Consider the following 27,205-nt stretch of genomic DNA (forward strand, 5'->3'; position numbering starts at 1 on the left):
ACTTGATCCTCAGGGATTTCCCTGCCGGCTCTCATCGATGGTTTCCTGTCGGTTTCCCTTTTCAGGATGTTTCTTCTGCGTTAATCTGAGTTGCTCTCAGCTCAGATTCTGCCCTGACCTTCAGGTGCTGCAGGTTAATCCCGTTAGCTCCAGGCAGCGGCGGGGAAATCTCTGCAGATCTGTGCTGGTCGTGCTGCACTCTGGATCTCTACAGCGCCGGCATGCAGAACCTCTGGTAGAACACAGGTAAGAGGAACACACCTGAGCAGACTTCTCTTCCATGCCAACACATGCAGCTGATTTAAGGTCAGGTGGGTCGTTTTGCTGAAGGAGACGTGGATGAGGACGCCGTCACCTTCAGGTCTGATGACTAACGACGAGAGAAGCTTCACTGAAGCCTTGAAAAGATTTGATTAGATCGTTTCAATCGGACTGAAATATATCATCAGAAATGGAAGCACTGAGAAGAAATGAAGATTAGTGGAGGGGAAGAGGTCCTGGACTTAATCCAATCCCACGAAGGTGAGATTAGGCCACCAGGAGGCCCTCTGATCTCTGCTGACATGAGACGCTGGTCAGGAGTCACAAACGGGTCATCCCGCCTTTAAAAAACGGTTCAGGCTTTATGAGGACATTCTTTACAGGTAACGTGAGGAGAAGAGTATGTGTAAAAAAAAAAAAAAGAGATTTTCTTGATTTCTGTCCTGAATAAAATCCTGACGTGAACACATCAAACTCTGCAAACACCGAGACGGTTCTGACGTCCATCAGTCGCTGACCCGTGGGCCTCAGGCCGACCTCTGCAGGGGTGGAAGCTGCGGGGCATCCTGCAGGCTCACTGGCCTTCTCTAAAGGGATTATCAGGATGACGAACTGTCAGAGAGGATCAGAGAGTCCAGATTAGCTGTCTGTAAAATGTCTTCATCTGTTTGGATTTTGACGACAACGTTTGTAATTAGGAGCTTTCTCTGTTTATGAGTGACTGTTGTCGTTTTAGAGGGTCGGAAATGTAAAATCTCAGGATTTTTTGGGCACATGTGCAGGTGACAACTCTCCTCCAGCTCTCATTATCTCCAGTGAAGGGTCCTTTGTCCTAAATCACATGTGTCAAAGTCACGGCCCGGGGGCCGGATCCAGCCCTCCAGATCATTTAATTGTTATTAATGACCCGATGTTATCTTGAGCTCATTTCTGACGTGTCTAATTTTGACAAAATATATTTTTATGGAGAGTAAAATATTGAAAGTTATTTAAGGTTTAAGTTGATTTATTCTGGAATAATATTATTATTCATAATTATGTTAAAAAGTTAGTGTTAAAGTTTTAAAAATTGATATTCTGTTAGCTTTTTGGAGTTTAGCTAATATTTCAGCTACATGCTAGCTGTTTGGCTAATCTAAGTTTTTTATGTTTTGTTTTTTAGGCTATTTTGGCATTTAGCTAATGTTTTAACTGCTATCAGCTTCAGCGGCTGAATTCAGCTTCCAGCATCACACTAGCATTATCACAGGTAATGATATATATCTAGTTCATAATTATGTTAAAAAGTTACAGTTTTAAAGTTTTCAAATGTAGTTTTAGAGCGTTCATAAATGTTTCTCCTGTTCGACCTTTGACCTCAGGTGTGTTTAGATTTTGGCCCCAGATTGAGTTTGACCCTCCTGCCCTAAACTGTCAGCATCATCAGGAAAACCATCAGTGACCACCATGAAGGGTTTTGGAGAGGCTGACCGAGTGTCTGATCCACAGGATGTTTAACTGGGTGGTGAAGGTGGTTCCTCAGCCCGCCGCGGCGCCCGAGGAGGCTGCAAAGACCTCTGCTGCGGTACGCCAACACACTCACGTTCACACACAACCCACACTCAAGTGTAACCACCTCTCTGTCTTCACATCACAGCATGAAGCTCCAAAGAGCAAAGAAGGTGAGGACGTCTGCAGCGTCCCTGATGATCCGGTTCACCTTCATGTCTGTAAAACTCTTCTGTATTCACAGTGAAGAATGCGGTTCTGAAGACGACGGAGGAGGTTTCAGAGGACGGGTAACCATCTGGCCTGCAGCTCTCCCCTCATCCCTGTTCTCGCTCACGCCTCCTCTCCTCCACAGCCAGCTGCAGGCCGGAGTGATGGGCTGGCTGTCCAACGGGTTCTCCAGCGCCCTGCCGCAGCCCCCCGGTACCGGCCGGCTCAGCCGGGCCAACTCCGACGCCAGGGTGAGCCTCAGACCAATGACTGCAGCAAACACAACTCAAGGAACAAAATAAATCTAAAAAATATGAAGTGAAAAAACAAGAAGACGCATTTCCTGTTTAAAGAGACGAGATCAACGTTATTGATGGTTCCAACAGCTCTGAGGATCCAAAGACCAGAAAAAATCAAATGTGCAACATGAAACGAAAATAATAATAAAAATCTCATCTTATATAAACTATTATACATGCATATCCAGAAAACACAAACATCAGAACCACAAAAGCAGCAGCACACTGAATATTTTGTCAGAATTCAAACGTTTTTGCAGTTGGAAAACCTGCAGTTCACTCCTTACACTGAGAAAAAGACAGACATCTCACTCTGTTTTTTATCTATGCAGCAGCCAGCAGAAGATGGAGAAAGGTAATTTAATATTGGACGTTTACTGAATATGAACCTCCACAAACTGCCTTTTATAATCCTGGTTTCAGATCCGGAGTCATCGGCTGGGTCACTCAGGGTCTGACTAAAGTTCTGCCTCAACCGGATGCGAAATACAAAGAAGAGGAGGAACCCAAAAACAACGAAGAACACACAGAGGTCAGAGGTTTACTAGTGTTTCACCTCAGTGCAATACAAATGTAAAGACATGGATACAAATCGAATCTGGATTTGGTGTTTTCTTTCATATTTATTATTTTTTCTTCTGTTTTTTTATCAATTTAATAACAAATTAATTGTGCATCCTGTTATTAATGAGTGACGTAATTTTAATCTAGTGAGAAATTATTAATCATGTCCTGTTTTTAGTGACCAGATGATGCACTTTTTATGTCCTGCTGCTGCTCTGCTGCAGCTTTCACCTTTCTGCTCACCTGGCAGGTGTCAAATGATCTTAATTAGCACCTGCCAGGTATTCTAGTCCGAGGAGGAAGGGGGCAGAGCAGCAGGCTGGGCAGCATTTGGGGCTTTACTTTGATCTGTGCTGGTTTGGTTTGTTCTTTTTTTCCCTCTTTGTCCTCAGCAGTCTTATACATCTGGGTTTTGTTATTTTAGTTTGGATCTTGGTAGTCTTGTTTTGCAGGCTTTGTTTATTTGTTTTCTTTAGGTGGTTTTGGTGAGGCAGCCGTTAGCAGGAGCTGCTGACTCTGACGGTCGACATGGGGGGTCAGGAGTCTCCATGACTTATTCTATGTTTAGCCGAGGTTCCAATTCCAGTTCTGAGAGACTTTTTGTCCTTCAGAATCTGCTGGAATTACATGAATTGGGTGAAAAGTTCCAGTATGTTAAAGATTTGGTATATTTCGTAGATTTGGTAGCTTTCACTGATGCTTAAATACAGTTTTGGACGGATCAAAGAGTCCTTTTTAAAAAGTCATTGACAATGACAACTTTATCTATCTATAATGACATACATTAGTCTTATCAACATATCCGTCATTTTCTCAGAACTTCTTGATGCGTGAGCAGAAGAGTGGATCTTAGATCAGAGCAGAGACAGCCTACTACTGTCTCAGGTCCTCCTAAGTCTAATCATGTGTGCGGATTAGGCTTGTTAAGGAATTTACAATAGGGGGGCTTATCCCGTTTAAATTCCCTCCATTAACTTAATTACATTAGGAACGAGGCTTCCTGATCCTTGATGCTCCGACGACTCAGAGAAACTTTCAAAACAGCAGACGCTCCTTCAAATCTGATGGTTTCTTTCAGCATTTTCAGGACAAATGTCTGACTTACGGTGAAATCATGTTTACTTTTTCTGCTTTCACAGGTCTATGAGGTGGCAACAATGCCAGGTATGCTTTTAAAATGTGACTTTGTGTAACTAAATGTGAAGAATTTCCTGAGAATCCTTGAATTATCTAAAAATAAGAACAGTAACTATGATTTTTAAGAGTTTTGAAGGGTGCTTTTCTCCAGATTACGACCCCCTTCCACACATTCCGGTGGTGGAGATGGTTTCGGAGGATGAAGTGTCTGAAGTGGAGAGTTTGACTCCTCAGTTTCCACCCAAGTGAGTCGACAGATTCAAATGTCTCAGGATTGAAGCAGACGGATCTCTAACCTTTCACCTCATTTCACCACCAAGTTCCACGTGAGTGAAAGCGTCTCACATTAGTGTCTCCTGTGTTGTAGGGTGGTCAACTGGATAAAGCAGATCATCCCACAGCCGGTGATGCTGCCCCCTGGCGCCGTCCCGTCTGAACCGCCGCCCAAAGCGTCCCGCTCTTCTCTAGACAAACGTACTCGACAAATATCTTCAGGGATGAATTGTTCTGCTTGTGTGTGTTTACATGTTTCAGTTGTTCTAAAGCGTTTCTCTCATTGCAGTTCTGTCTCCTCCACCTGAATCTCTCAGTGCAATCTCACTGGACACAGACAACAAGCCCTCAGGGTGAGTCTGGACCAACCTCCTGAAACCGGGGTGTCCAAGTCAGACACGCAGGGGCCAAAAACACACCTGAGGTCGCAGGACGAGCAGGACAAACATGTATTAAACACTCTAAAACTACATTTGAAAACATTAAAACTGTAACTTTTTAACATAATTATGAACTAGATATACAGCATTACCTGTGATAATGCTAGTGTGATGCTGGAAGCTGAATTTGACAGCTGAAGATGCTAGTCCTGATAGCTGAAAACAGTTAAACTGATAGTCATCTAAAACATTAGCTAAATGCCAAAATAGCCTAAAAAACTTAGAATAGCAAAAGCAGCTAGAATGAAGCTGAAATATTAGCTTAACTCTAAAATAGCTTAAAAACTGAAAAAAAAATCTAAATTAGCCAAAACGGCTAGCATTTAAATATTAGCCTAAATCCAAAAACAGCCTAAAAAGATTTGGCAAAAGAGCCTAAATTAGCCAAACAGCTAGCATGTAGCTGAAATATTAGCTAAACTACAAAATATCCTAAATAATCTTAGTAAATACCGAAATAGTCCAAAAAGCTGCAGAATGTCAATTTTTAAAACTTTAAAACTGTAAGTTTTTAACATAATTATGAATAATAAAAAGTCAGGAATATTATTCCAGAATAAATAAACTTAAACCTTAAATAACTTTCAATATTTTACTCTCCATAAAAATATATTTTGTCAAAATTATACAAGTTAGAAATGAGCTCAAGATAACATCGGGTCATTAATAACAATAGAATAAAATCATCTGGAGGGCCGGATCCGGCCCCCGGGCCGGACTTGGACGCATGTCCTAAACTTTTCTCACATCTTTTTCTAATCCAACCATACAAAACGTTTATTATAAACACTTTCATTTTCTTGAGAGATCTGTTTTGTACTCGTTACCATTTGCTTCATTTTTCTCCCACAGAAATCTGCTTCCAAATTTGTCAGAAAACTTTTTCAACAGTTTGTAGAACAAAGATGTCAAACAAAATTCAACTTGGTAAATAATATGTCAAAAAATAATAAAAAAGTCTAAAAATGAGGTTTGAAATCTTTGAAAATATTAAATAGTTCAGTCACTTGTATTTGGAATGATGGTTGATTACTTTTTGCTGCATCACGAATGTTTTTCACACTCAGACGTTTTTAAGTTGCAGTAAAATAAACCTAAATCTAAAAGTTGTTTTCCAGGATCAATATAATCTATTTATTTCCTTTTTAAATTGTTTTATTTTGGTATTGATCGATTGGATTAACAAAATTGCCACAAACAGATCATCTGGTCGGATTGTTGGGCTAGAGATCCATTGATTGATTGATCTGGTTTATTTCCAGCACAGATTGTGGACAATAAAAGACTAAATATTCACTCAGATTTTTCAAACTGATTACAGAAATGATAAAATGCAATCGTTGCACTCCTATAAATACATGATTTACCTGTAAGGAGAACGGATCAGTTTATTCTGGAAAGGTTTCCGTTTCCCTGTAACTGACCCGGTTCTGTGGTCATCTTATGGGCTGGTACCGGGTCTGATCGGAGGTCATCCTGATCCAGTACCAGAGTGCCTGATGTGATTTGATAATCCTGAATCGAAGTAACAACAATGATGAAAACTACAGAGAAGACTGTCTGTCTGCAGAGTGGTGGACTGGTTTGTGTCGGGACTCGGTCTGAAGCTGCCTCAGCTCGTTCTTCCACCTAAAGATGAAGCGGAGGTAAAGAAATGACACTTTCAAAACCTTCATTGCTTCTTCCTTATCTTGTCATTTATTTTCTTTTGAAAATGTTTTTAGGCTTCAGCTGAAGTCCTGAAAAAAGGTGAGTGACGTTTCTTACTCTTCTGTATGTAAACGACGCCACAGTTCACAGTTCAAACGGATCCTTTTTATTTTTGAATATTTACTTCGCTTTAATATTCGAGTCATTTTTGTGCCAGATCTGATTCCAGTTTGTCCTTTTTTTAAGTTTCTGACTGCGTCCTCTGGTTTCTGCCTCCATAGTTTGGGTTTTGGTGGGACGGTGGAGCCTAACTCAGTGCCTCTTCTCCTTCTGTTTCAGGGGGGAGGTCGCTGCGAGCCCCTTAAACAGCAGGAGAAGATGACCTGGGAGGGGGGTTATCTTTATTCCTCACATAGACACAAACGTTTGTAGTTTGACTGAAACGCTTTAGGCAGCTGGAAAGGAAAACCCTAAAAACTCACCCGGCTGTACTCCGTACTGGCTTTGAATGTAACCTGATGTTCTCTCAGATAAAACTTTTTTTTTTTACTTTTGGGAAGCCAAACTGTGATTTTATTCCCATTTAATGTATCTTGAATTTGCACATTTTCTGTGTCACAAAGAAGCTGCTTGAAAGACGGATTATAATCTATTTTTGAAGCTAAAGTTCAAGTAAACAAACTCAATTCGAAACACAATCTGCTTTCTTTTTTATTTCAATATGTTTAAATGGCAGCTATGTTATATGTAATCATGTGTTAAATATGTGTGTACTGAATTAAAATATTCTGGAGAATCAATGATTTTTGTTTGGTAATATTTTTAGACATTTGGATCCAGATCATGTCTAAACATGAGAGCCTTTTGTGTGATTATTTAAGGGTTTTATTTGGTCGAACACGAGAGATGCAGGAAGTGAAACGGCTGACTTTGATCCATCTGAGCTGTGAAGTGTGGCCTGCAGACGGCCTGCAGACGGCCTGCAGACGGCCTGCAGACGGCCTGCAGACGGCCTGCAGACGGCCTGCAGCCGTCGTGTGGTTTGATGTGATCACTAAATGAGTCCTGTTTGCTGTTTGTGTGTAGAGATTATAGTAAACATAAGAAAATAAAGATTCAGTGTGTGATTTGTGGGGTGTTTGTCACTGATTTTGTAATATAAGTTATGCAGATTCATGTGTATATTTATGAAATCTTCAAGTCTGCAATTTTAGGATCACATATGAAACCTTTTTTCAGTAGATTTGGGAAAATTAAAAGTAAAAATATTTGCAAAACAGTAAAAAAAACAACAGTAATGACTCAAACCTCCTTGATTGAACATTTTGATAGAACTTTAGTTCTGTTACCATTAATCATTAGTCCTATCATCCAATGTGTTTTTAAAATAAACATGGACTTTTGTTCCAGCTTTAATAAACTATCCACATATTTCCACATGTACATCCTTCTGTAACTTCTCTCCCACACACTCACCACCTCCAGCTTCATCCAAGCTCAACCCTGACATGGTCTTAGAGGACCTGGAGTCTGACAACGAGGTCCAGCAGAAACACGAGGACCAGACCAAAGCTGCATCCCTGAGTCCATCCATAAAACCGCCGCAGCGTGAAGAGGCGCCACAACCGCAGCTGAACTCCGCCGCCAGCTCCCAGAAGTCTGAAGCACCGACGGACGGCGAGCAGAAAGGCTCCCAGGAGGACGCGGAGACCCAAACGGGCCGCTGGACGCCGTTCATCGAGAGCATCAAGAAGGAGGCTGAGGACGTCGCCCTGGCAACCATGGAGGAGCGGTAAGACGGGTGGAAAGTTAAAAAACATTAAAATCATGAAGGATTTTCTGAAACCAAAGTTTGACTGAATCAATTCTGGAACTTCAAACTCATTTTACAATGAAAGTAAAAATGTTGGAAATTTAAACATGTTTTTCATATATTTCCAATCATTTTGATCAGTCAATATTAACTTTGGCCATAATAATGTTTGAAAAATACAATTCTGTGTTTAAAGTTTTACCCTAATTTATGACAATGTTTTTTTATTACTGAACAAACATTGGACACTTCTCAGGAAAAAATACTCGAGTGTTTCTATTTGGAATTTAAATGAAGGACATTTAGATCAGTTTCTATTTTAATTGAGTATTTCACGTCGATATTTTTTTACATTCAAACCAAATAAAGTTCCTCAGGTAACTCAACATCTCGATCATTCCAACCACAGTCCGTGTTCTGCTGGAGATGATCCTGTTGACTCCCTAAAGACTGGAACTGACCAGCCTGTAGTGTGTTTACAGATTCCTAAAGAGTCCTCCTCATTTCTGCCTTCAGTTTGCTGCAGGAGCGGATAGAAATGGCTCGTCTGGCGGAGGAGGTGGCGCGGCAGACGGCTGAGATGGCCGTCAGGCAGATGGCCAGCGAGGGAACCTCCATCAAACTCTCACTGGAGAGTCAAGAACTCCTGGAGGAGCCCGAGGCCGAGTAGGTCATGGTGTGAACGTCCGGCACTGACCGCTGAGACGTCTGTGAGGAGATGAGTCATGAGGAATGTTCTGTGTGGACAGATTACCAGAACCTCAGGAGGAGCAGGAGCAGAAGGAGGAGCAGGAGGAGGTCACGGGGTGAGAATACAAACTGTAATCTGGGTTAAAAACAACAAAAAGCTCAAATTCAATGTAAAAGAATCATTATTGTTAGAAGATCAAAAGCTTTTCATTTACTCTAATTAACTAGAACAATAAATCCAAATATTTACAATAAGCAGTTTAAAATTACTCAAGTAAAAATTATTAAATTCAATTTGAAAATACATTTTGATAAAAAAAAATGTGTGATGTTTTACAAGTTATGCACAGATAAAGAATAACTTTCTGATAAATGTACAGAATTAAAATGATTTAATTTATTTAAACTTATTTAATTACTACATAGAATACAAAACTTTTGATCTGTATGAGAAAATATCAACGTTAAAGAGGAAAACAATCAGATTCCATGTTTGTTTTGGACGACACTTCTTGTTCTGCTGTCAATAGCAAATACTTATACTCAGATGCAGCGCCCTCTGGTGGTTGTTAGAGGAAACAACTGCTAAAAGACAAACTGGGTTTACTGGGAAAATAAAAAATATATCAGCCTATTTATGTCTTAAAAACCACAAATAAGTCGCTCCTCTGGTTAAACTATGAAAAGAAATACTTCGACTTACACTCTGGAAAATATGGTAACTTTGATTTAGCTCAATAAAATGAATTACCTCTAACGAACTGCCATCATTTTGTGTTCATTGATTTACAATCATGAGTAGAAACTGAACAAAAAGAGTTTAATCAGTTAGAAAATGTGCTCAATAAATAACAATAAATGTAAAACCAAAAATGAAACGACTAAAAACAAAGTTTTCTGTCAAAATTCAAAATCTAACAGATTATTTTTTAATGTTTATTTAAAGGTAATTTATACTTTGCAATATTTTTGTCTCAGAATTATGATGTTTTACTTAAAACCTGAAATATATTTAACTCAAAATAACTCTAAGAATGATTAAATGCACTAAAGAGGATTTATAATTTTTTAAAAAGACCCTAATTACTACTCGTTTGTGATTATTAAAGTGATAAAGTCAGAAAACATAAAATAAAACCTTGAACTCAACAGGAACATGCTCATTAACGACAGCGTTTTGATGCTTTGATTTACATTTTTTGGCTACTAACAGTTTCTAAAGAAGTTAACTTGAACCAAAGGAAACTCATTACTTTGAGGCGGAGCGTTTGTGGATCTGAATCCGCTGAGTTCTTTGCTGCACGCCGGCTCAGCAGCATCTCCATGGTGCTTCATAGCAACCACAGCTTCCTTAGCAACCGCTCCTCCCTCCTCTCAGGTGTTACTATGGTAACAAAGCTGCTTGATACAGCTGTTCAACATAGCAGGGACAATCCCAGACGGAGACGTTCCCGTTTGTTTTCCATGGAAGAAAACCTTTGGTCGCTTACATTCATTCTTCTTACCATCTGGTTGATGCTGCTCTACCAGGAAGGTGGATTCTTGTTCTGGTGTTTGTTTGCTCTTGTGGACATTTTGTGTCGCGAGTGTTAGCCATCAAGAGAGCGTTTACGACACAGTAAGTATGCACTGAAAACGTCAGGGTCACGTAGATCACCTGAAAAAGAATATTTTTAGATTTAAACCGGCTGTTGACGAACTATAGAGTGATGGAAAGGAGAGCAAAAGTCTACCATGATGAACACTTCAGTTTAAATTTATGTTAAAAATGTTCAATATAAGGTATTTATACGCACAAAAAAACCTGTTGAAACGTCAGGAGTTAAAGACAAAAAAACATTATAACCACTGTGAAAACATTACATAAAAGTACCTTAAAATCATCCAGTTGAAATTCAAAAATGTTTTTGAACTTTCTTTATTTACAAAACAATAAAAGAGTTCTGGACAAACATAACAGTATTACTAAAAATTTACTTTTGATATTTAGTTGCACATTCTTTAGAGACAATCCGAGCCTTCCTGTAACCGTCCGAGATAATTCTGCAGCTCTCAACAAATGTTTCACTGGTCCAGTCTTCTCATATTTTATGATTAGTTCTCTTACATGACATTTTACAGCTTCTTTCACTCATTTCACTATACATGTCTCATGATACAATATGTATCCTGATATGTGTCTCACAGTGTGACACAGATCCCAATATGTGTCTCGTGATACGGATTCCGATACATTTCACACAATACGTATCCCGATACGTGTCTTATGATACGATACGTCTCCCGATACGATATGTATCCTGATACGATATGTATCCTGATATGTGTCTCACAGTGTGACACAGATCCCAATATGTGTCCCATGATATGTATCGCGATACGATACGTCTCCCGATACGATATGTATCCCGATATGTGTCTCGTGATACGGATTCCGATACATTTCACACAATACGTATCCCGATACGTGTCTTATGATACGATACGTCTCCCGATACGATACGTCTCCCGATACGATATGTATCCCGATATGTGTCTCGTGATACGGATTCTGATACATTTCACACAATACGTATCCTGATACGTGTCTTATGATACGATACGTTTCCCGATATGTCTCATGATACAATAGGTATTGTGATATATCCTAAGACTGTTCCAGTTTTTCCCTTTTTATATAGAGTATGACAAAAAAAGCTCTGCCTAATTATTAAAATGTCTTTCATTGTAATGAAATAGAACATTTTTTTAATGATCACAACATTAAGCGCTGCAACTGTATCTCATATACAAGTTGCTTTTACCCATAAATTCCTGCAGCTTTTCTGCGGATTTTTGGTTTGCTCTGCGTTTCGACAGAGGGTCCAGGTACGACTTTAGGAGGAACACTAAAGCCTCTGAAGGACGCTCATAAATGATTCATTAAATATCGTCTTGTCAGCATTTTAAATCGATACGTGTATCATCGAATGAAATATCACGATATAACGCTAAATGTATTTTTGTTTTCCCTACACCCCTAATGAAAACACTGTACCAGATGAGGCAAAGCAGCTCTTCATCATTGTCTGCAGAGATTGTTTTGGTTATTATTTGTTGTTCAGTTTGTCATCACTTCATCTACAGAGATTCTCTGAACTTTAAGATTGTGAATATGTGGTCACAGAGCCATCAAGTCTTTGAGATCCTCTCACTTTTGTCACAGACCGACTGATGACACGTTTGAAAACACCTGTGATGCTGACTAGAAGACACTCCTGAGTTTAAAATGTCCATGCACTTCATGCCGTTTTGGTCCAGATCTGTTTCAGTATGTGTTTAAAAATCACAATTCTGTTAACCAGATATTCAAAAAGCTGTTCCTGCCTCTCATTGGTTGTTTTTTTTCTTCTTTCAATTATTATGCTGTTTTATAGCCATTGTATAGCCATGTATTTCATCCTGTCAACATAAACTCTTTACCGATTTTCCTTTTAAGATTCTGACATTTTAATTGTTTCTACATTTTTTACCTCCATTAATCAGTTAAATTCCACATGTTAGGACTGGGTAAAACTTATTTAGACATCATCTACACATGGAAGTATTCCTCTATCACCCTTTAGGACTTCATATTATCATAGGATTCCATCATATTTATTCAAATAACTTTTAGTTTCCAACCATGCAGAAGTCCACCTGTTGTTTCCTCGAGTCCAACAACAGCCTCAATAACTCCTTCCACAAATGTTTTTCCTTTGGCCCACATTTTTCAGTTCATTCTCATAACCAGACTCTCGATCGTCTCGATCTGTTCTGTCATGCAGAGACGAAGAAGGCCTCCCAGCAGACGAGAAGAAGGAGGAGACGGAGGATTCTGCCGTCAAAGAACCAGGTTAGCAAACAGAGCACGCTTTAGGTTTTCTCTGGAATTCACACAATGTTAAATAGATTTGATTCTATATCTAGAACCAGTAAAGGGATCAGAACCTGAGCCGCAGCCAGAACCAGAACCAGCACCAGAACCAGAGACCCCAAACCAAGAAGAGGCTACCGAAGCTCAGCCTGTGACCCAGCAGCCACAGAGAGCAGAAGACGCTCCGGTCAACGCAGACAAGGCTGATGAAAAAGTAAAGTTCTCTCAGAGTCTCACTCTGATCGTCTTTTCATGATACACGATTTCAGCCAGAATCCATAAACCTGCGTCGTTTTCTAGGACATCATTTCTGCAAATCAGCAGGAGTTCATTAGAAAGAAGGCCCGCCCCCATTTCCCATCATCCATCTCTTTACAATGTGGGGAGTATCTCTTTTGGGGAGAGGCCCTCAGCTCGTTCAGGACATTACTGTTTGTACTTTTGGTATTTATAAACTTTATAGTTTTTTAAATATTGAGCAAAATATGCCCCACAGGAAATGAATGAGAACGTCTTCAAAATTTAAGTAAATTAGCAAGAAACCTTTAAATATATTAATGGGATATGTTTTCTTCTTTATAGTAATTTTTAAAAAATTGGAGTTTAACAAATATTTTAGCAACATGCTAACGTTTTTGACTAATTTTTATCTACTGAGGTTTTCATAGGCTAATTTAGAGTTTAGCTTTTATTTTAGCAAAGTTCTAACATTTTTGACTAATTTAGTTTACAGAAAAATTTTAGGCTATTTTGAAGTTTTGCTCGTATTTAAAGCACAGGCTAGCTTTTTTTCTAATTTGTCATCTACTGAGGTTTGTTTGATGCTCATTTTGAGTGTAGCTAGTATCTGAGCAACATGCTAACGTTTTGGGCTAATTTGTTATCTACTAAGATTTTTGTAAGGTAATTTAGAGTTTAGCTTCTATTTTAGCAACAGGCTAACATTCTTTACTAATTTTATTTATTGGGGAATTTTAGGCTATTTTGGAGTTTAGCTAGTATTTAAGCAACAAGCTAGCTTTTTTTTAAGCTAATTTAGCATCTTTTGAGGTTTTTTCATGCTACTTTGGATTCAAGCTAATATCTGAGTAACATGCTAATGAAAACAGCCCAAAGACCGGGAGAGAAGCTTCCGGTGACGGGAGAATCTTTGAATGACCACATAACCCAAACATGGAGACACGATTACTGATGTTTTATAGAACTCTTCATAATAAATAATCCGATTTTCAGACATCATCCGAGTCTTCCGTACATTGGAAGTGAGATATTCACAGACACTGCTCCATGTAGCGATCGTGGATTTGTATATATACATTTATATATATATATAAACTTCAACAAAAATTAACAATAACCAAAAAAAGCCATCAAAGTACAATTTCCATGCCGACTCGTGCACTTCTGTTGGACATCCATCTGCTCCACCACGTCCATCCGCCATGTTACCTGCAGCTGGTTACTCTGGCTTTGGGGACAGTCAGGTGTCCTTTAATGATGAGATCATCAGTTTAACTTCAAGTGCACAGTTTGCTTGGTCCTGTACCTGCTTTTTTTGTGAGAATCGGTTTGTGCACCTTCTGTTTTATTTATGCATATTTTAAGACAGTGGTTGTCCAATCAAACTTCATGAGGTTGTTTATCATTGTTATTAAAGTGGCGAACACTGTTGGAGCCCCAGAATCTTTGTGTTTGTGAGGTTTTTTTTTCTCTCTTCTGAGCTCCTGTGGTCTTTTGCACTATAGTGTATTGATTTTCTATGGAACAAATAGGATTTTTTTCAAACCACATTTTTGTTTTCTGTTTCTGATCCATAATGATTCGCATATTGAAATCTTCAGAAATGCAATTTTTAGCTCAGTTTTTGAAGCAGAAAAATTGGCAAAAGAACATGTTAAAAACACAAATTTCAAATTGAAAAAAATGTAATTGAAAAATAATTGCTGTTTTGGAATTGTATACAAATTGTTTAAAACATTTTATTTTTTATGTTTTAATGCTGTTTTTTCATCTCAATTTTGATCCTCCATCATCAAAACATTTGGGAAAAAACTTGTTTAAAAATAGAATTTTCATCAGTGGGTCTTTTTTTTAAAGTGTTATTTATTTTATTGGAATTGTATACAAAGTGTTTTTTTTTAAGTTATTTTTTTAAATGTTTTAATATTATATTTTGTCTTAACTTTTCAGGAAGCTGAGGCTGCTGGTGACGACTGTGGCGGTACGTCAAAACTTTTCCACATTTCTGAGCTCTTTGAAGCTCTTCTACTTGTAAACAGAAGTTTGATCACTTCATCCTCAACATTTGAAGAGCCTGATAACTTCAGATTTACTGATCTTAAAGCATGTGGACTTTATTGAATGGTGTTACCAAACGTGGTAACACCATTCAATAAGGACGATTTGAAGTCCAGATCCCATAATTCAGCTTCCAGACATCACCTGGATGAATGAAAACCTTCCCAAGTCTCCTTCCAAATGATAAAATTCTGTCTGTAAACACGATTCCTCTCATCCTGCCTCCTGTCTCTCACTCTTGACTTTATCTGCTCATCAAACTGTCTTCCTTGTAGTTCCCGTCAGCTGCGATGCATTAAAGAGCTGCCTGATGCGCTTTCCTCTCACCTCTGAATGCTTCGGCAACATCAACGCATTCTTCAAAGAGAACGGCATCTCCCCCCCCAAAATACCCCCCATGCCCAAACTGCCCACCCAGCTTTCCGAAGTAACCAAGTACCTCCCCTCGCTGCCCCCCGAGCTCCGCCAAGAGTTTTCCCAGATCAGACTGACGCAGGTCCCCAGGAGCATCGCCCAGACTCTGACCGAGCTGTTGCCCAAAGGTCCGGACGGATCCGGGGGTCCCGGTCTGTCCGACCTGTCTCAGAGGCTGTCGGATCTACCGGAGAAGCTCTCCCGGTTCCCCAGCCGGACGCAGCAGTACTTTGTGAACGTCCGGAACCGCCTCAACAGCCTTCTGCCGCAAGATGCCTAAGAAAGACAAAGACCAGAACCAGCAGGACTTAGAACTGGACCGGCTCGTGCGGTCCTCCCCCCTGCCTCCCCCTCATCATCCTCAGCTGCGCCCCCGCTCCCCGTCTCCATCCTCGCCTCACGGTAGCACCCTGGAGTTGCCTAACGTGCCTTCCTATCCACGCCTCCCGCCCATCGCCAGCTCGCCGTCGAAGCACCTGAGCTCCCCGCCGCAGCAGCTGTCCGGCCTCTCAAACCCCGCCTTCTTCATCGAGGATGACTCTGATTTTTCAGCTGCAGGTGAATCCAGGATTCTCTGATATCTTCTGATTTATTGCAGTTGGTGTTAGAGCAAACAAAATCTGAGATCAAATGGATTTTAATCACAGATAACTTGCAAAAATCTGTTTTAAATCAGATTTTGTGGTAATTTTACTACTTTTGAGATTCTTTTAGAGTGACAGGAACGGTTTTGTGTTGAGCGTAGATTCTTTATTAGAGAACATCAGGCGCTGTTAGACCTCTGCAGACGGAAAGCTCACTAAACATTTACATTAAAGACATCCCAACTTTTCCTCAAAAGTCTGAAGGTTTGAACTCAGCAGCTCTTCATGAAACAAGTCCAAAGGACTGAAAGGATATCATAAGAGGGAGAAGTCATGAAGGAGAAATGTTGGTTTAGGTTTGCAGTGATGACAAAGCCAGTCAGAGAAGAAACATCTGCAGAAGATTGACAGAAAATTCCTGATATTTTTAGTCAATCTTCTTCCTGCTGCATCAAGCAGATCAGGGGTGTTCAAATCCGGGCCTCGAGGCCCGTCCTCCTGCTGGTTTTCCAGAAATCCGGCCTTATCTGCTGCTGATTACCTGGATCAGGTGTGTTCAGTCCAGGGGTGTTCAGCTCTCAAAGAGCCATTCAGGTTGATTTCTCACTGACTAGGAGCCACAGAGTCTTCCTTCACCCTTTGAAAAAATAAGACACCGATTAATATTTATGCTGTTGTTACTATTATGATAAATATAAATACAATTTTGCTCATTTTGCATGAATAAAACACAAACATTAAAAGAAAATAGCCTTTTCTAACTTTTGACATAAGTTCTTTTCAAAATAAAAGACACCCTGTCATATATGATCATCTCAATGCAGCTAATGTAGTAGTGATGTCAGCAGAGAGTAAATAAAACTAGTTAACTTCACTGTTGTTGGTTCATCTCTAACAGAAATGTAAATCTAACAAACCCAAATAGATCTGATCTAATTAAGTGACACCTGTCATATTTTAGTAACACTCTTAAAATTCCTCATTTTTTTCAAAATTAGAAAATTCACTTAATAATCCGGTTTGGATTATTGACATCCATTGATTTTTTTTTTTTGTACAGGACAGGATGCACAAAACTGCATCAAAATGTTTAGTTTGACTTGTGAAACACACTGTCCTCCAACTGTTAGATGAGTTCAAGTTTGAGTTACTTTAGTTTTACTACTTTCTCACTTCTTATTTTATAGTTCCTTTTTAACATTTAGAAACTTTTCCTTTAATAAAAGAGCCACATCTGTGCTCCTGTTCTTGGCCGTGGACCACGACTCCGGCTCATCTTGGCTGTGGACCTCACTCCGACCTGTCCCCCAGTCCTATCTGGATACATTCAAATACGTTGTAGAGTTCAATAAGCTCATTCCTCTTTAACAGTTCTGGTATCTCCTGTCCGTCCTGTGAGGATCTCTCCCTCATGTGGACATCCCAAAGGTTTCTTCTTTCTTCCTGAACCAGGTTTTTTTTAGGTGTTTTTCCTCACCGGGAGGGAGGGTCTGAGGACAGGGATAACCAGTTTATTTAGTCTGTTTAGTTTAGCAATCAGCTGTTGTTTATATTTATGACCGACCTTCTGCTTCTGTAAATTTACCGTCATGAAGCCCAATGAGGGGATTCTGTTGTGATATTGGACAATAGGAATAGAACTGAACTGAATTGACTCTGGAGCAGCAGGTTGGAGACTCCTGGTTTAGCCAATGAGGAGCTTCCATTGGAGGTTGGTTGGAGAACATGTAGGACACCGGCCCTCGAGGGCTGGATTTGGACACCCCTGAAATGGACCTTTGGTAACACAACCTCAACCTGTAAATCCAGAGATTTTACCCATTTTAATTACAAGTTTTCTACGAAACAATAAACAAGGTTCAGTAAAGACCATATTAACCCTGGAGAACCCAAGAACCTTTTTCTTCTGGGATTTTTAAGTTGTTTTTTTTGTGAGAAAGTTTGTGCGTTCATTATGGGAAGCAGCAGTTGCCAAAAAATACAAAATACAATAAAAAAAATAAAAAAAACTATGGCCAAGATTTGTATTCTCCAGAGAAAAAGTCACAAATCAACAGAACATGGCAAATAACTTCCAAATCATTAAAGCAGAATTAGTGATTTATTTTTTTCATTTGAATAAAAACGCTTTTTTACATGAACTGTCTGCTCAAGTTCAGTCATAGACATATACTAATCACTGGACATAGAGAGGTGTTGACGTCACTCATAGAGAGGTCTTACCTCCTGCCGTCAGGAAATCAGGGAAAACCGTCTCCGTGGCTTCCTGTCCGTCTGTTGCCACTTTGAAGCCCGTCAACAGTGATTGGTCCGAGTTGGTCTGAGTCACGTTTTAGAGGAACTGCTGTGGCCAATCAGGAGTGAGTTTGTTTGAAGTCCACACCCCTCCCACTGAGAGAGAATCTGTCGGCGGGGCTAGTGGGCAGCACATGCTTTTACTGAGACATCTGATTGGTCAGTTCATAACTTGAATAAGTGGCGATAAAGACAAAATATTTTAAAAAAAGGATTAGAAAAGAAGTTGTTATGAATATATCAGAATGATTTTTATTCTGACAGATAAAATCTGTCTGTTTCTCCTTCAAAGTCTCTGGGATTCTAAATTCTTGGAACCAGCAGGTACTTCCTGTTTGGAACACGAGAGGGGAGGGGTTGAGCTGTCCAGTGAATATACAGTCAATGGGTTCAGGCAGAAGGGGAGGGGCTTGTAGCAAAGGCGTGCGGTTTTGCAGATTTAAAATGAGTATTCAGTTTTACTTTAAATCCAAACTTTCATGAAGTTTTTCACATGATTATCATGATGATTATTATCATTACTTACATTGAGGAACATTTTTGACGTTTCTTCATCCTGTTTTTGTTTATTTACAATAAATACTCAACATGAGCGCTCCCATGACGCTGCATCACTGAAGCCACATAGAGCTGATTTGTCCAGGTATAGTCAGGTGATCCCCCTGCTCATCATTCCTGCTTCACCTCGCCGTCTCCTCACCTGTTTCCACCTGTTGCCTCCTTTTCATCTGCAGCACACCTTCCATAAATGTTGACCCTTCTGACGCTCCTCATGAATGACTTTTCCAGAGAGCATCCGTCCCGCTGTGAACGTAGAGGATGTGGACCATGAGAAAGCAGCAGGAGGCGAGGAGAGGATCCACGCCTCCCAGACTCCCGCCCTGCAGGACCCCAAACTCACCACCCTCACCGTCCCTGTGAACCCCTCCGGAGGACGGCAGAGGTGAGCAGCAGCGGCTTCGGGAAACAGGCCGCGTCCGGGGATCTGTAGGGAAGAGAAGTGTCGTTTGAGCCCACAAACACGATGATGCTGGAGTTTGGGAAGTTTTCTTTCCCAGGCAGGACCAGATGGTTGTGGGAGAAAAATGAAAGAAAAGGGAAAATAAAAAAGTAAAATCCAATATAAATAAGTAAACATGAAGAAACACCTTTATATGAAAGTTGGGCGGTCAGTTTGTGAGAAGTGTTGAGATAAATGTTATTTGGTGGTTCTTCTTCTCTCAGTCAAAGGAACTCTAACCTCCGTCTTCATCTGGTTCCACAACCTTTCTGATGTGTTTCTCTCTTCTCATGCTTTACAGTAAAGGAGACAAAGAGTAAGGAAACTGCATGTGAGCTCTCAGTTCTTTTGCACAGTGAGCTTCTCTTCTGTCATCCTATAGATGCACGTTTGCATAGCATGCATGCATTCATGGCAATAATCTTCACAACACAAACAGAAAATATCATCACCTTTTGCAGCTGTGGTTAAAAATAAAATAAATTATTCTCATAAACTAAAAAAATCCAGTTTTTCCTCATTTTGATAAACAATACATTACATAGTAAAATAAAAACAGGCACCTGAAAACCTCTGAATGAATCTCCTGTTTGCTGTTCCTGTTATGTTGCTCCACCTCTTTCTCATCTGTATTTTATTTTTGCTCTTCTCAGAATCTGTAACTGGTGTCTGTTTATTCTGTCCTGCACAAATTCTTTAAGTTAAAGTTAAAATGTATGTTTTGTTTTTTGTTTGTTTGTTTTGGATGCTATATTCTATTTAAAGAGCTGCCAAAAATGTGCAAAAACTCCCCAAATCATCCTGTTAATGCAGAACATGAAGTGTTGCATGAAGTTATGTGAAGTTTTTTTTTGCTTGTTTTGTGTTTCTCTGTTTTAATGTTGTTCTCTTTTATTTGGCTTTGTGCTTTTGGCTGCTCTGTGATTGTTTACACGTCATATTTTAGCAAAAGTCAATAAAAAAACTGCATCCCAGCCTCTGTGGTTGAATCCTCTCTGTGTCTGCCGTCTCCTTGGCTTTTATTTTGCTTTTTGTCGTCTGAATTAACGTGGTGTTTTTCCCCGACACACTAACCCTCATCTGACCGCTCGCAACGCGGTGGGAGGAGTCGCAGGACTATCTGGACAAAGATGTAAGAAATCCAGACATCCCCGGTCTGCACACACTTCTTCATCCAATCAATAAAAACACAACTTTAGAATATTTAACATCTCCTTCTGCTTCTACAAACCCCTCATGTCGTCAGTTTTATCCAGAAAAAGTGACAGAAACTGTTTAACTTGGAGGCCGTGATGTTGTGGTGTCTGCTCCAACAGCAAGCTGCTCCATTCCCAAAGTGAGGATGATGATGCAGAGGTGGCCGTCCCCGTGAGGGCGTGGCCTAGCCAGTCCAGCCTGCACAGCACCGATGACGCGTGAGCATGGCGTGCACGGTTAGGAACCGGGAAAGTCCAGCTCGGCTCGCCTCATTGACATCAAACTCTGTCTCCAAGCCTGAAGGAGCGTCCGTCCTCCTCTGCCAGCCAGACCAGCACCATGGTCAACGAGCGGCTGCAGGAGCTGGTGAGGATGTTCAAAGAGAGGACGGAGAAGGCCAAGGAGAAGCTCATCGACCCCGACAGCTCGGACGAAGACAGCATCATCACCTGTGAGTCCATGTCCAGAAAGCTGCAGAACATGAAGAAAGAGGAGCAGGTAGAACAGGGGTCTGCAACCTTCAACTCTCAGAACCATCCGGTCCATTTTTCACGGACCAGAACCCAGCAGGAGCCACAAAGACTCCCTTCATCCTTCAGAAAAATAAGATTCGTGTCAATGCTTCCAACAGGATAAATAAAAAATAACTTTTGCATGAATAAAACATAAATATAGAGAGAAAATACCTTAGTTCATAACTTTTGATAGAGGTTCACATGATTTCCTTTCAAAATAAAAGACGCCTTAATGTCAGCAGTGATTTAAAAACACGTTTACTTTACCATGTGTGGTAGATCTCTGCCGAAAAAATACATCAGACCCAAATGTGACTCTGCCTTTTTCAACCCACAAGGTGCACTTCAATGTTTTTTGAAAATAGAAAATCCATCTTATAATTCCGTTAATTCTGCTTGTTCTTTCTGACTTCCTGTGGAACACGGGGCACAAAAACCTGATCAAATGTTTTAGCTTCATAGCGTTAGGTTTCAAAAACTAAAAACATTCTTTTTCTGAGAGCTACAATAGAGGAGGAAAAGAGCCAAAGGTTGGCGACCCCCTATTATAATTCCATAATCAAGAGCTCCTCCCACCACGAGTGTCCTGACCGTGAGCAGAGGCACAGGTGAGCTGGAGACAGCTTCATGTTCGACCCGAACCTGCGAGTTCCTCACTGGAGGTTTTAGTCCCAGAAGCATTTTAGTGCAGCTCAGATGTTAATTTTAATTAACTCATTTCAGTTCATTACAAATTCAACTGTTGGATGAAATGAAAGAGAAATTCTTCAGAAACTTTGTGCACTTTAAAACCAATAATAACAGTAATTTGTAAATCATTTGAAGCTGTTTTATTAGCATTATGCTACCTCATTTGGCATCTACTGAGGATTTTTATGCTAATTGAATCTATTATTTTAGCAACATGCTGCCGTTTTTTGGCTAATTTGTTATCTATTGAGGTTTGTCAGGCTACTGTTGAGCTTAGCTATCATTTTAGCGACAGGTTAACGTTTTTGACTCATTTTAGAGGATTTTTGGGCTATTTTGGAGTTGAGCTAGTATTTTAGCAATGTGCTAGTTTTTTAGGCTAATTTAGCATCAACTAAGGTTTTTTGGGCTAATTTAGAGTTTATCTCATACACTACATGTTTTAGAGAAAATTGGTAAGTATGGAGGATTTTAAAGCAAACTTACAAACAATATTTCTGAAATGTAGGCCAACTTGAGCAGTCTTTTTTTAGTTCTTAACAAAAATTCAACTCTTTTGGCAAATTGTGCAATTTGAAAACAGCTTTTGCATTTTCAGTAAATCCATTCAGCAATTAGAGTAAAGTGCTTCAACATTTTCAGAAACCAGATTTAGCAAAAATCCTTCTAGCAGTGTCACAGGTAATGCAACCTTTCTAGTTTCTTCTGTCCTGATCTCTAAAAATCCTTTTCTTTAGACAGATATGAATGTTTCAAAAATAAAACCTGCATTGTCCATCTTTGAACCTTCTCTTCTCCTCCCAGCTCCTCCTCAGCCGGACGCTGGAGCTCCAACAGTAGAAGAAGCAAATAGGCAAGGAGGACCTTCAGGAGGAGACAGAGGAGGGGGCGTGGATGGCGAGGAGGAGGAGGAGGAGGAGCCGCCCGGCCGCTGCAGTAAACTGAGAACTCCTCGGTGGATACGGGCCTGCATGAACTTCTGCCTCCCTGCCAGCATCGACCCGTTCACCAGTAAGACGCTCAGCTGCAGTTCTGCACCGCTGACACCTTACAGACCCACGCCAAAGAAACGGTGTTTGTGATGATGGAGGACATATAAGGAAACGAAGCTTCAAACTGCATTTCTGGGGATTTCTTTATTCAAATCATTAAGAATAAGAAGCAAATGAAAAAATCTCGTCTGTAAAAGATCCTGTTTATGTGGAAAATACTGCTGATAGACTCATAGATCCATGAACGTCTTTGTTTTCCTCGTCTGAGCTGGAATCTGGATCAAACTTCACGTCTGATAGAAATGATGCTGCTGCCGTTTTTACAGTGATGATAGACTGGAGTCATGAGGGACTGTAAGCTAGAGGGAGAGCATGTAAACAAAGACCTCTCAACAACTGGAGGTGGGATGGAGTTCTCTGCACCAACAGTCCCGCTCACATCTCAGGGGTGAATTCCTAATGAACTCTTGCCGCTCTGCAGAAACTATGTCCTGGAAAAGGACCAAAGTTTGTAGATTTACTACAAACATGCAGAGGTCATTCCAGGTCATTTCTAGGTTTCTACCACGTGGTTTGATTGAAATACTTTCAAAATAATCTCTTTTTATCACTTGAAACATGTATTTATTCAAAAGTAAGGCAAATTTCTGTCAAACTTTAGGTCCTTCCACAGGTTTGAGTAAAAGTCTTCAGAGTAAATCTTTACCCATCAGTCAGTTCATCAGTGGGTACAAAGCTCCAGGACCTCCTCAGCAGATCAGTGTCCTGGTCCAGGACTGCAGCACCAATGAGGCACAGCCGCACATCTTAGAAATGATGTTTCATTTCTCTTCCTTTCATCCCTTTCCCGTCAGATTTGATGTACGTCTTGTGGATGCTTTTGGTGTCTCTGGCGTGGAACTGGAACGTGTGGTTCATCCCGGTGCGCTGGGCCTTTCCCTACCAAACCTCTGACAATATTCACTTCTGGCTGCTGGCCGACTACACCTGCGACCTCGTCTACATCCTGGACATCACGGTTTTTCAGCCACGGCTGCAGTTTGTGCGTGAAGGAGACATAGTGGTGAGTGGAGCTGATCATCACTGGGATGATCTCAGCATGATCCTGATCAAACACACATTCATGGAGGATCAATGTGGTGATTGCAGAGCGACAAAAAGGAGATGAGAAAGAACTACATGAAGACCGTCCGCTTCAAGGTAAGTCTCTGTTGTGTCTCCTGACGGCCAGACCCTCGAATGAAGACAAATCTTCTTATTTTCAGTTTGACGTGGCCAGTCTTGTTCCCCTCGAGTTTTTCTACTTCATAACTGGCATCAACCCTCTGCTGCGATTACCCAGACTGCTGAAGGTGAGGGCGAGTCTGAACGCTCCACCCAAAATCCACCTTCACTGATTTATCTGTTCACGTCTTCAGATCTACTCTTTCTTTGAGTTTAACGAGCGTCTGGAGGCCATCCTGACCAAAGCCTACATCTACAGGTCAGCAGCAGATCCACAGCTTCATGACTTTTTATCCATCAAAGAGCATGAAAATATAAGAATACCTCAAAGAGATTCCGTCCCTCTTCCAGACACAGTTGGAAAAGACTCTATTAATTAAAAATCAAAGAAAACTTCTTTGTCTGTCAGGGTGATCCGAACCACCACCTACCTGCTGTACTGCCTCCACTGTAACGCGTGTCTCTATCACTGGACTTCAGCCTACATCGGACTGGGATCCACCCAGTGGGTCTACAACGGGGATGGGAACGGGTCAGTATTTCAGTTTCAAACATCTGTTGTGTTTATGTTCCTAAAGTGACTTAAACTACAACCGGTTTTAGGGTGGAGGTGTTGCAGCTGCTGCTCTGCATCACACTCTCCACACGCTCTGCTGTTCTGCTCACCTGGCAGGTGTGGCCCAAACTCTTTAATCAGCACCTGCCAGGTAGTTGGGAGAGGCCTGACTCAGGCAGAGCGGGGGCAGCTGGGTTTGAGGTTTGGGTTTTTGTTGTGCTGTTTGTTTCGTCCTCCCCTCCTCTCTTTGTCCTCAGCAGTCTCACACTGCTGGGTTTTGTTATTTTAGTTTGGTAGTCTTCATTTGAGGGCTTTGTTTATTTGTTTTCTTTATGTAGTTTTGGTGCTGACTCTGACGGTGGACATGACTGGGTCAGCAGTCTCCATGACTTACTTTGTTTGGTTCCAATTCCTTTGGTTTGTCTTTTGTTTGAACAGTACACTAATTATTTCATTTTGTTCTTTCATTTCAGGACACAGAGTTTCCTTTATTTAACCAACTGTGTTCATTTTATTCTTATTGTTGTCCAGTTTTTCGTTATTGCCCCGTTTCATATGTATACACCTCGTCCTGATCCAGGTTTGCCCATTGGGGAGTAACCGTATCATTTCCTGTTTCCTCAGATACATTCGCTGTTACTACTTTGCTGTGAAAACTCTGATCAACATTGGAGGAGTGCCGGACCCCACCTCCCTGTCGGAGACCGTCTTCCAGCTCATCAACTACTTTGTTGGAGTCTTTGTCTTTTCTATCATGATTGGTCAGGTACTCGTCAAAAGCAAAAAAAAAAAAAATATATATATGTTCATTCGTTCCAGTCAGATGTGTTTATTTATCAGTAGTGGGTGGAACCCTCAGGGAGCGAGAGGCGGAGCCTCAGAGACTGAGTCGTTTTACTTCCTGGTATAAAAAGAGTTAACAAAAATAACTAATTTAATTAATAATTCATGCTTAGGTGTTCCAAAGGTAATATATGATCATTTACATGGTCATAGTTTACTCTAAGAGACGAGGAAATCCCGCTATGGCCCCTTAAAAGTTCCGCTTTGGTCGTCTTTTGAGCTATTTTTATACATTCCTGTTTACGGTGTTGTTTTCTAGGACATAGTTTCTGCAGAGCAGCAGAAGATCATTAGAAAATCACATCTGAGGTGTCGGCAGGGCTGTTGGTGCAACCCCACCCCCTATTCCCCTCCCTCCTCATCCTGAGAGCTCTCCCACTAGCTTACAGCCCCTCACACCCCCAACCTAACATTACCGGTGCAACAGAAATATTCCAGCTCAGTTTTGAGGCAGATGCTCGCTCAGACGACGTTCATGGATCTATTTGTTCTTCTTTTCACCAATTGTGTTGTATGAGGTGTTTTTATGAAGGACCCAGGAAGAGTAGCTGTCTGATAAGCACAGGTGATGGGGATCTTATAAACAATAAACAATAAACGATTCGTCTACAAGTCAAAAAACTTTCACTTTTCAGGGACTTCGTGGTCGCTCAGCACATTTTCTACATCACAAACACCGTACAGTCCTTATCAAACAGCATTTTTAGGTCCTGATTCACAACAATTTGAATAAAAAGACTCAAAAAGGTTATTTCAAACTCAGTTTTCTTATTCTATGGTTTCCATCATCAGAGAAATCCCACACTAAACACTAAATAACACTATTTTATTGGAGTCAGACCGGGTTTTTCTATTGTGTTTTTATAAATCAGTTTGTAATCAATTGAGGATTTTTAAAATCTATATAATCATACAATTTATTCATTAATAGATGTTTTTATTTTATTATGTTTAATATCAATTTATAGATATTTTTATTTGATTTTACAGTAAATCACTGTTAACTAAAACTATTTTTTGTAACTTAAAAAAATAATTTTAAAATTGAAATTTTAAGAAGTTAGTAATTAATGATCAACTTAAACGACGCTGAATAAAAAGCTGACTGAATATTTTGGGATGTTTTTGCATGTTGCCTCTGCGCTCTTCTGCCTGACAGATGCGGGACGTGGTCGGCGCGGCGACCGCAGCCCAAACCTACTACCGCACATGTGTGGACAACACCATCAAGTACATGTCGTCCTATCGGATCCCCAGAGACGTCCAGAACCGGGTCAAGACGTGGTACAACTACACCTGGCAGTCCCAGGGCATGCTGGGTAAGGAGGAGGCTGGCTGTGTCTCTGTGGAGTCTGAAATGCTGAGTCATGCTTCTGTCCACCACCCAGATGAACAGGAGCTGCTGACTCAGCTGCCTGATAAAATGCGTCTGGACATCGCCATCGATGTGAACTACTCCATCGTGAGCAAAGTCCCTCTGTTTCAGGTCAGGAAAAGACCGTAAGCAGTTCCAGACTTTCTGGATGTGAATGATTGCATTTGTACGGTTCTAAAGGTCGTCTTCATGACAGGGTTGTGACAGACAGATGATTTTTGACATGCTGAAGAGCCTCCGCTCTGTCGTCTACCTGCCTGGAGATTACGTCTGCAAGAAGGTGCCATTTTAAAATATCTTTTTCTTTTTCATAGCCACATTTGTTTTTGATCCTCCGTTGTGTCCGGTTGTCTTCAGGGGGAAGTTGGTCGGGAGATGTACATCATCAAAGCCGGGGAGGTGCAGGTGGTTGGAGGGCCTGATGGGAGGACGGTGTTCGCCACCCTCAGAGCAGGATCCGTCTTTGGAGAAATAAGGTAGACACGTGGATCTGGAGTCTAAG

The 27,205-nt window shown here is 40.7% G+C and overlaps 2 protein-coding genes and 1 long non-coding RNA gene across 6 annotated transcripts in view; 2 read left to right on the top strand and 1 right to left on the bottom strand.

The window, feature by feature from the left end:
* LOC112152552 (fibrous sheath CABYR-binding protein) lies at positions 1-20,385 on the top strand. The gene is made up of 21 exons (XM_036212538.1): positions 1-246; positions 1,750-1,825; positions 1,898-1,922; positions 1,994-2,039; positions 2,105-2,210; positions 2,591-2,613; positions 2,682-2,790; positions 3,962-3,986; positions 4,111-4,204; positions 4,327-4,433; positions 4,522-4,585; positions 6,243-6,318; positions 6,397-6,421; positions 7,808-8,114; positions 8,652-8,801; positions 8,885-8,941; positions 12,632-12,699; positions 12,774-12,934; positions 14,911-14,941; positions 15,294-15,990; positions 19,101-20,385. The coding sequence occupies exons 1-20, from the start codon at positions 38-40 to the stop codon at positions 15,710-15,712; spliced, it is 2,178 nt and encodes a 725-aa protein (XP_036068431.1). The 5' UTR covers positions 1-37; the 3' UTR covers positions 15,713-15,990; positions 19,101-20,385.
* Positions 103-10,515, bottom strand: LOC112152553. 4 transcript variants are annotated; one of them, XR_004948108.1, is made up of 6 exons: positions 10,331-10,515; positions 10,079-10,236; positions 9,577-9,630; positions 7,799-8,961; positions 6,040-6,301; positions 241-873 (listed from the first exon to the last, which is right to left on the bottom strand). It is a non-coding gene; the product is annotated as an uncharacterized LOC112152553 (long non-coding RNA). The 4 variants fall into 4 exon arrangements; XR_002920330.2 differs by lacking the exon at positions 241-873 and adding an exon at positions 103-232 and having other exon boundaries at positions 10,079-10,515; XR_002920329.2 differs by having other exon boundaries at positions 7,799-8,872; positions 10,079-10,515.
* Positions 19,088-27,205, top strand: part of LOC112152551 (cyclic nucleotide-gated cation channel beta-1) — an 11,813-nt gene continuing 3,695 nt past the window's right edge. Inside the window, exons 1-15 of the mRNA XM_036212140.1 lie at positions 19,088-19,254; positions 20,384-20,443; positions 20,628-20,726; positions 20,805-20,959; positions 22,518-22,724; positions 23,560-23,768; positions 23,855-23,905; positions 23,971-24,057; positions 24,124-24,188; positions 24,339-24,461; positions 25,110-25,251; positions 26,488-26,647; positions 26,717-26,814; positions 26,900-26,983; positions 27,061-27,179. Of these exons, the coding sequence (XP_036068033.1) occupies positions 19,088-19,254; positions 20,384-20,443; positions 20,628-20,726; positions 20,805-20,959; positions 22,518-22,724; positions 23,560-23,768; positions 23,855-23,905; positions 23,971-24,057; positions 24,124-24,188; positions 24,339-24,461; positions 25,110-25,251; positions 26,488-26,647; positions 26,717-26,814; positions 26,900-26,983; positions 27,061-27,179 (1,826 nt within the window). The remainder of the gene's footprint in view (positions 19,255-20,383; positions 20,444-20,627; positions 20,727-20,804; positions 20,960-22,517; positions 22,725-23,559; positions 23,769-23,854; positions 23,906-23,970; positions 24,058-24,123; positions 24,189-24,338; positions 24,462-25,109; positions 25,252-26,487; positions 26,648-26,716; positions 26,815-26,899; positions 26,984-27,060; positions 27,180-27,205) is intronic.

The sequence above is a fragment of the Oryzias melastigma genome, linkage group LG6 (assembly GCF_002922805.2).
Source record: "Oryzias melastigma strain HK-1 linkage group LG6, ASM292280v2, whole genome shotgun sequence".
In the NCBI taxonomy this organism is placed as follows: Eukaryota; Metazoa; Chordata; class Actinopteri; order Beloniformes; family Adrianichthyidae; genus Oryzias; species Oryzias melastigma.

Coding starts and splice junctions, on each gene's coding strand:
- LOC112152552 (XM_036212538.1), top strand. CDS start 38: ATGGTTTCCTGTCGGTTTCCCTTTTCAGGATGTTTCTTCTGCGTTAAT. Junction 2,614..2,681: donor CCAGCAGAAGATGGAGAAAG/GTAATTTAATAT, acceptor TCCTGGTTTCAG/ATCCGGAGTCATCGGCTGGG. Junction 6,422..7,807: donor AGCTGAAGTCCTGAAAAAAG/GTGAGTGACGTT, acceptor CACCACCTCCAG/CTTCATCCAAGCTCAACCCT.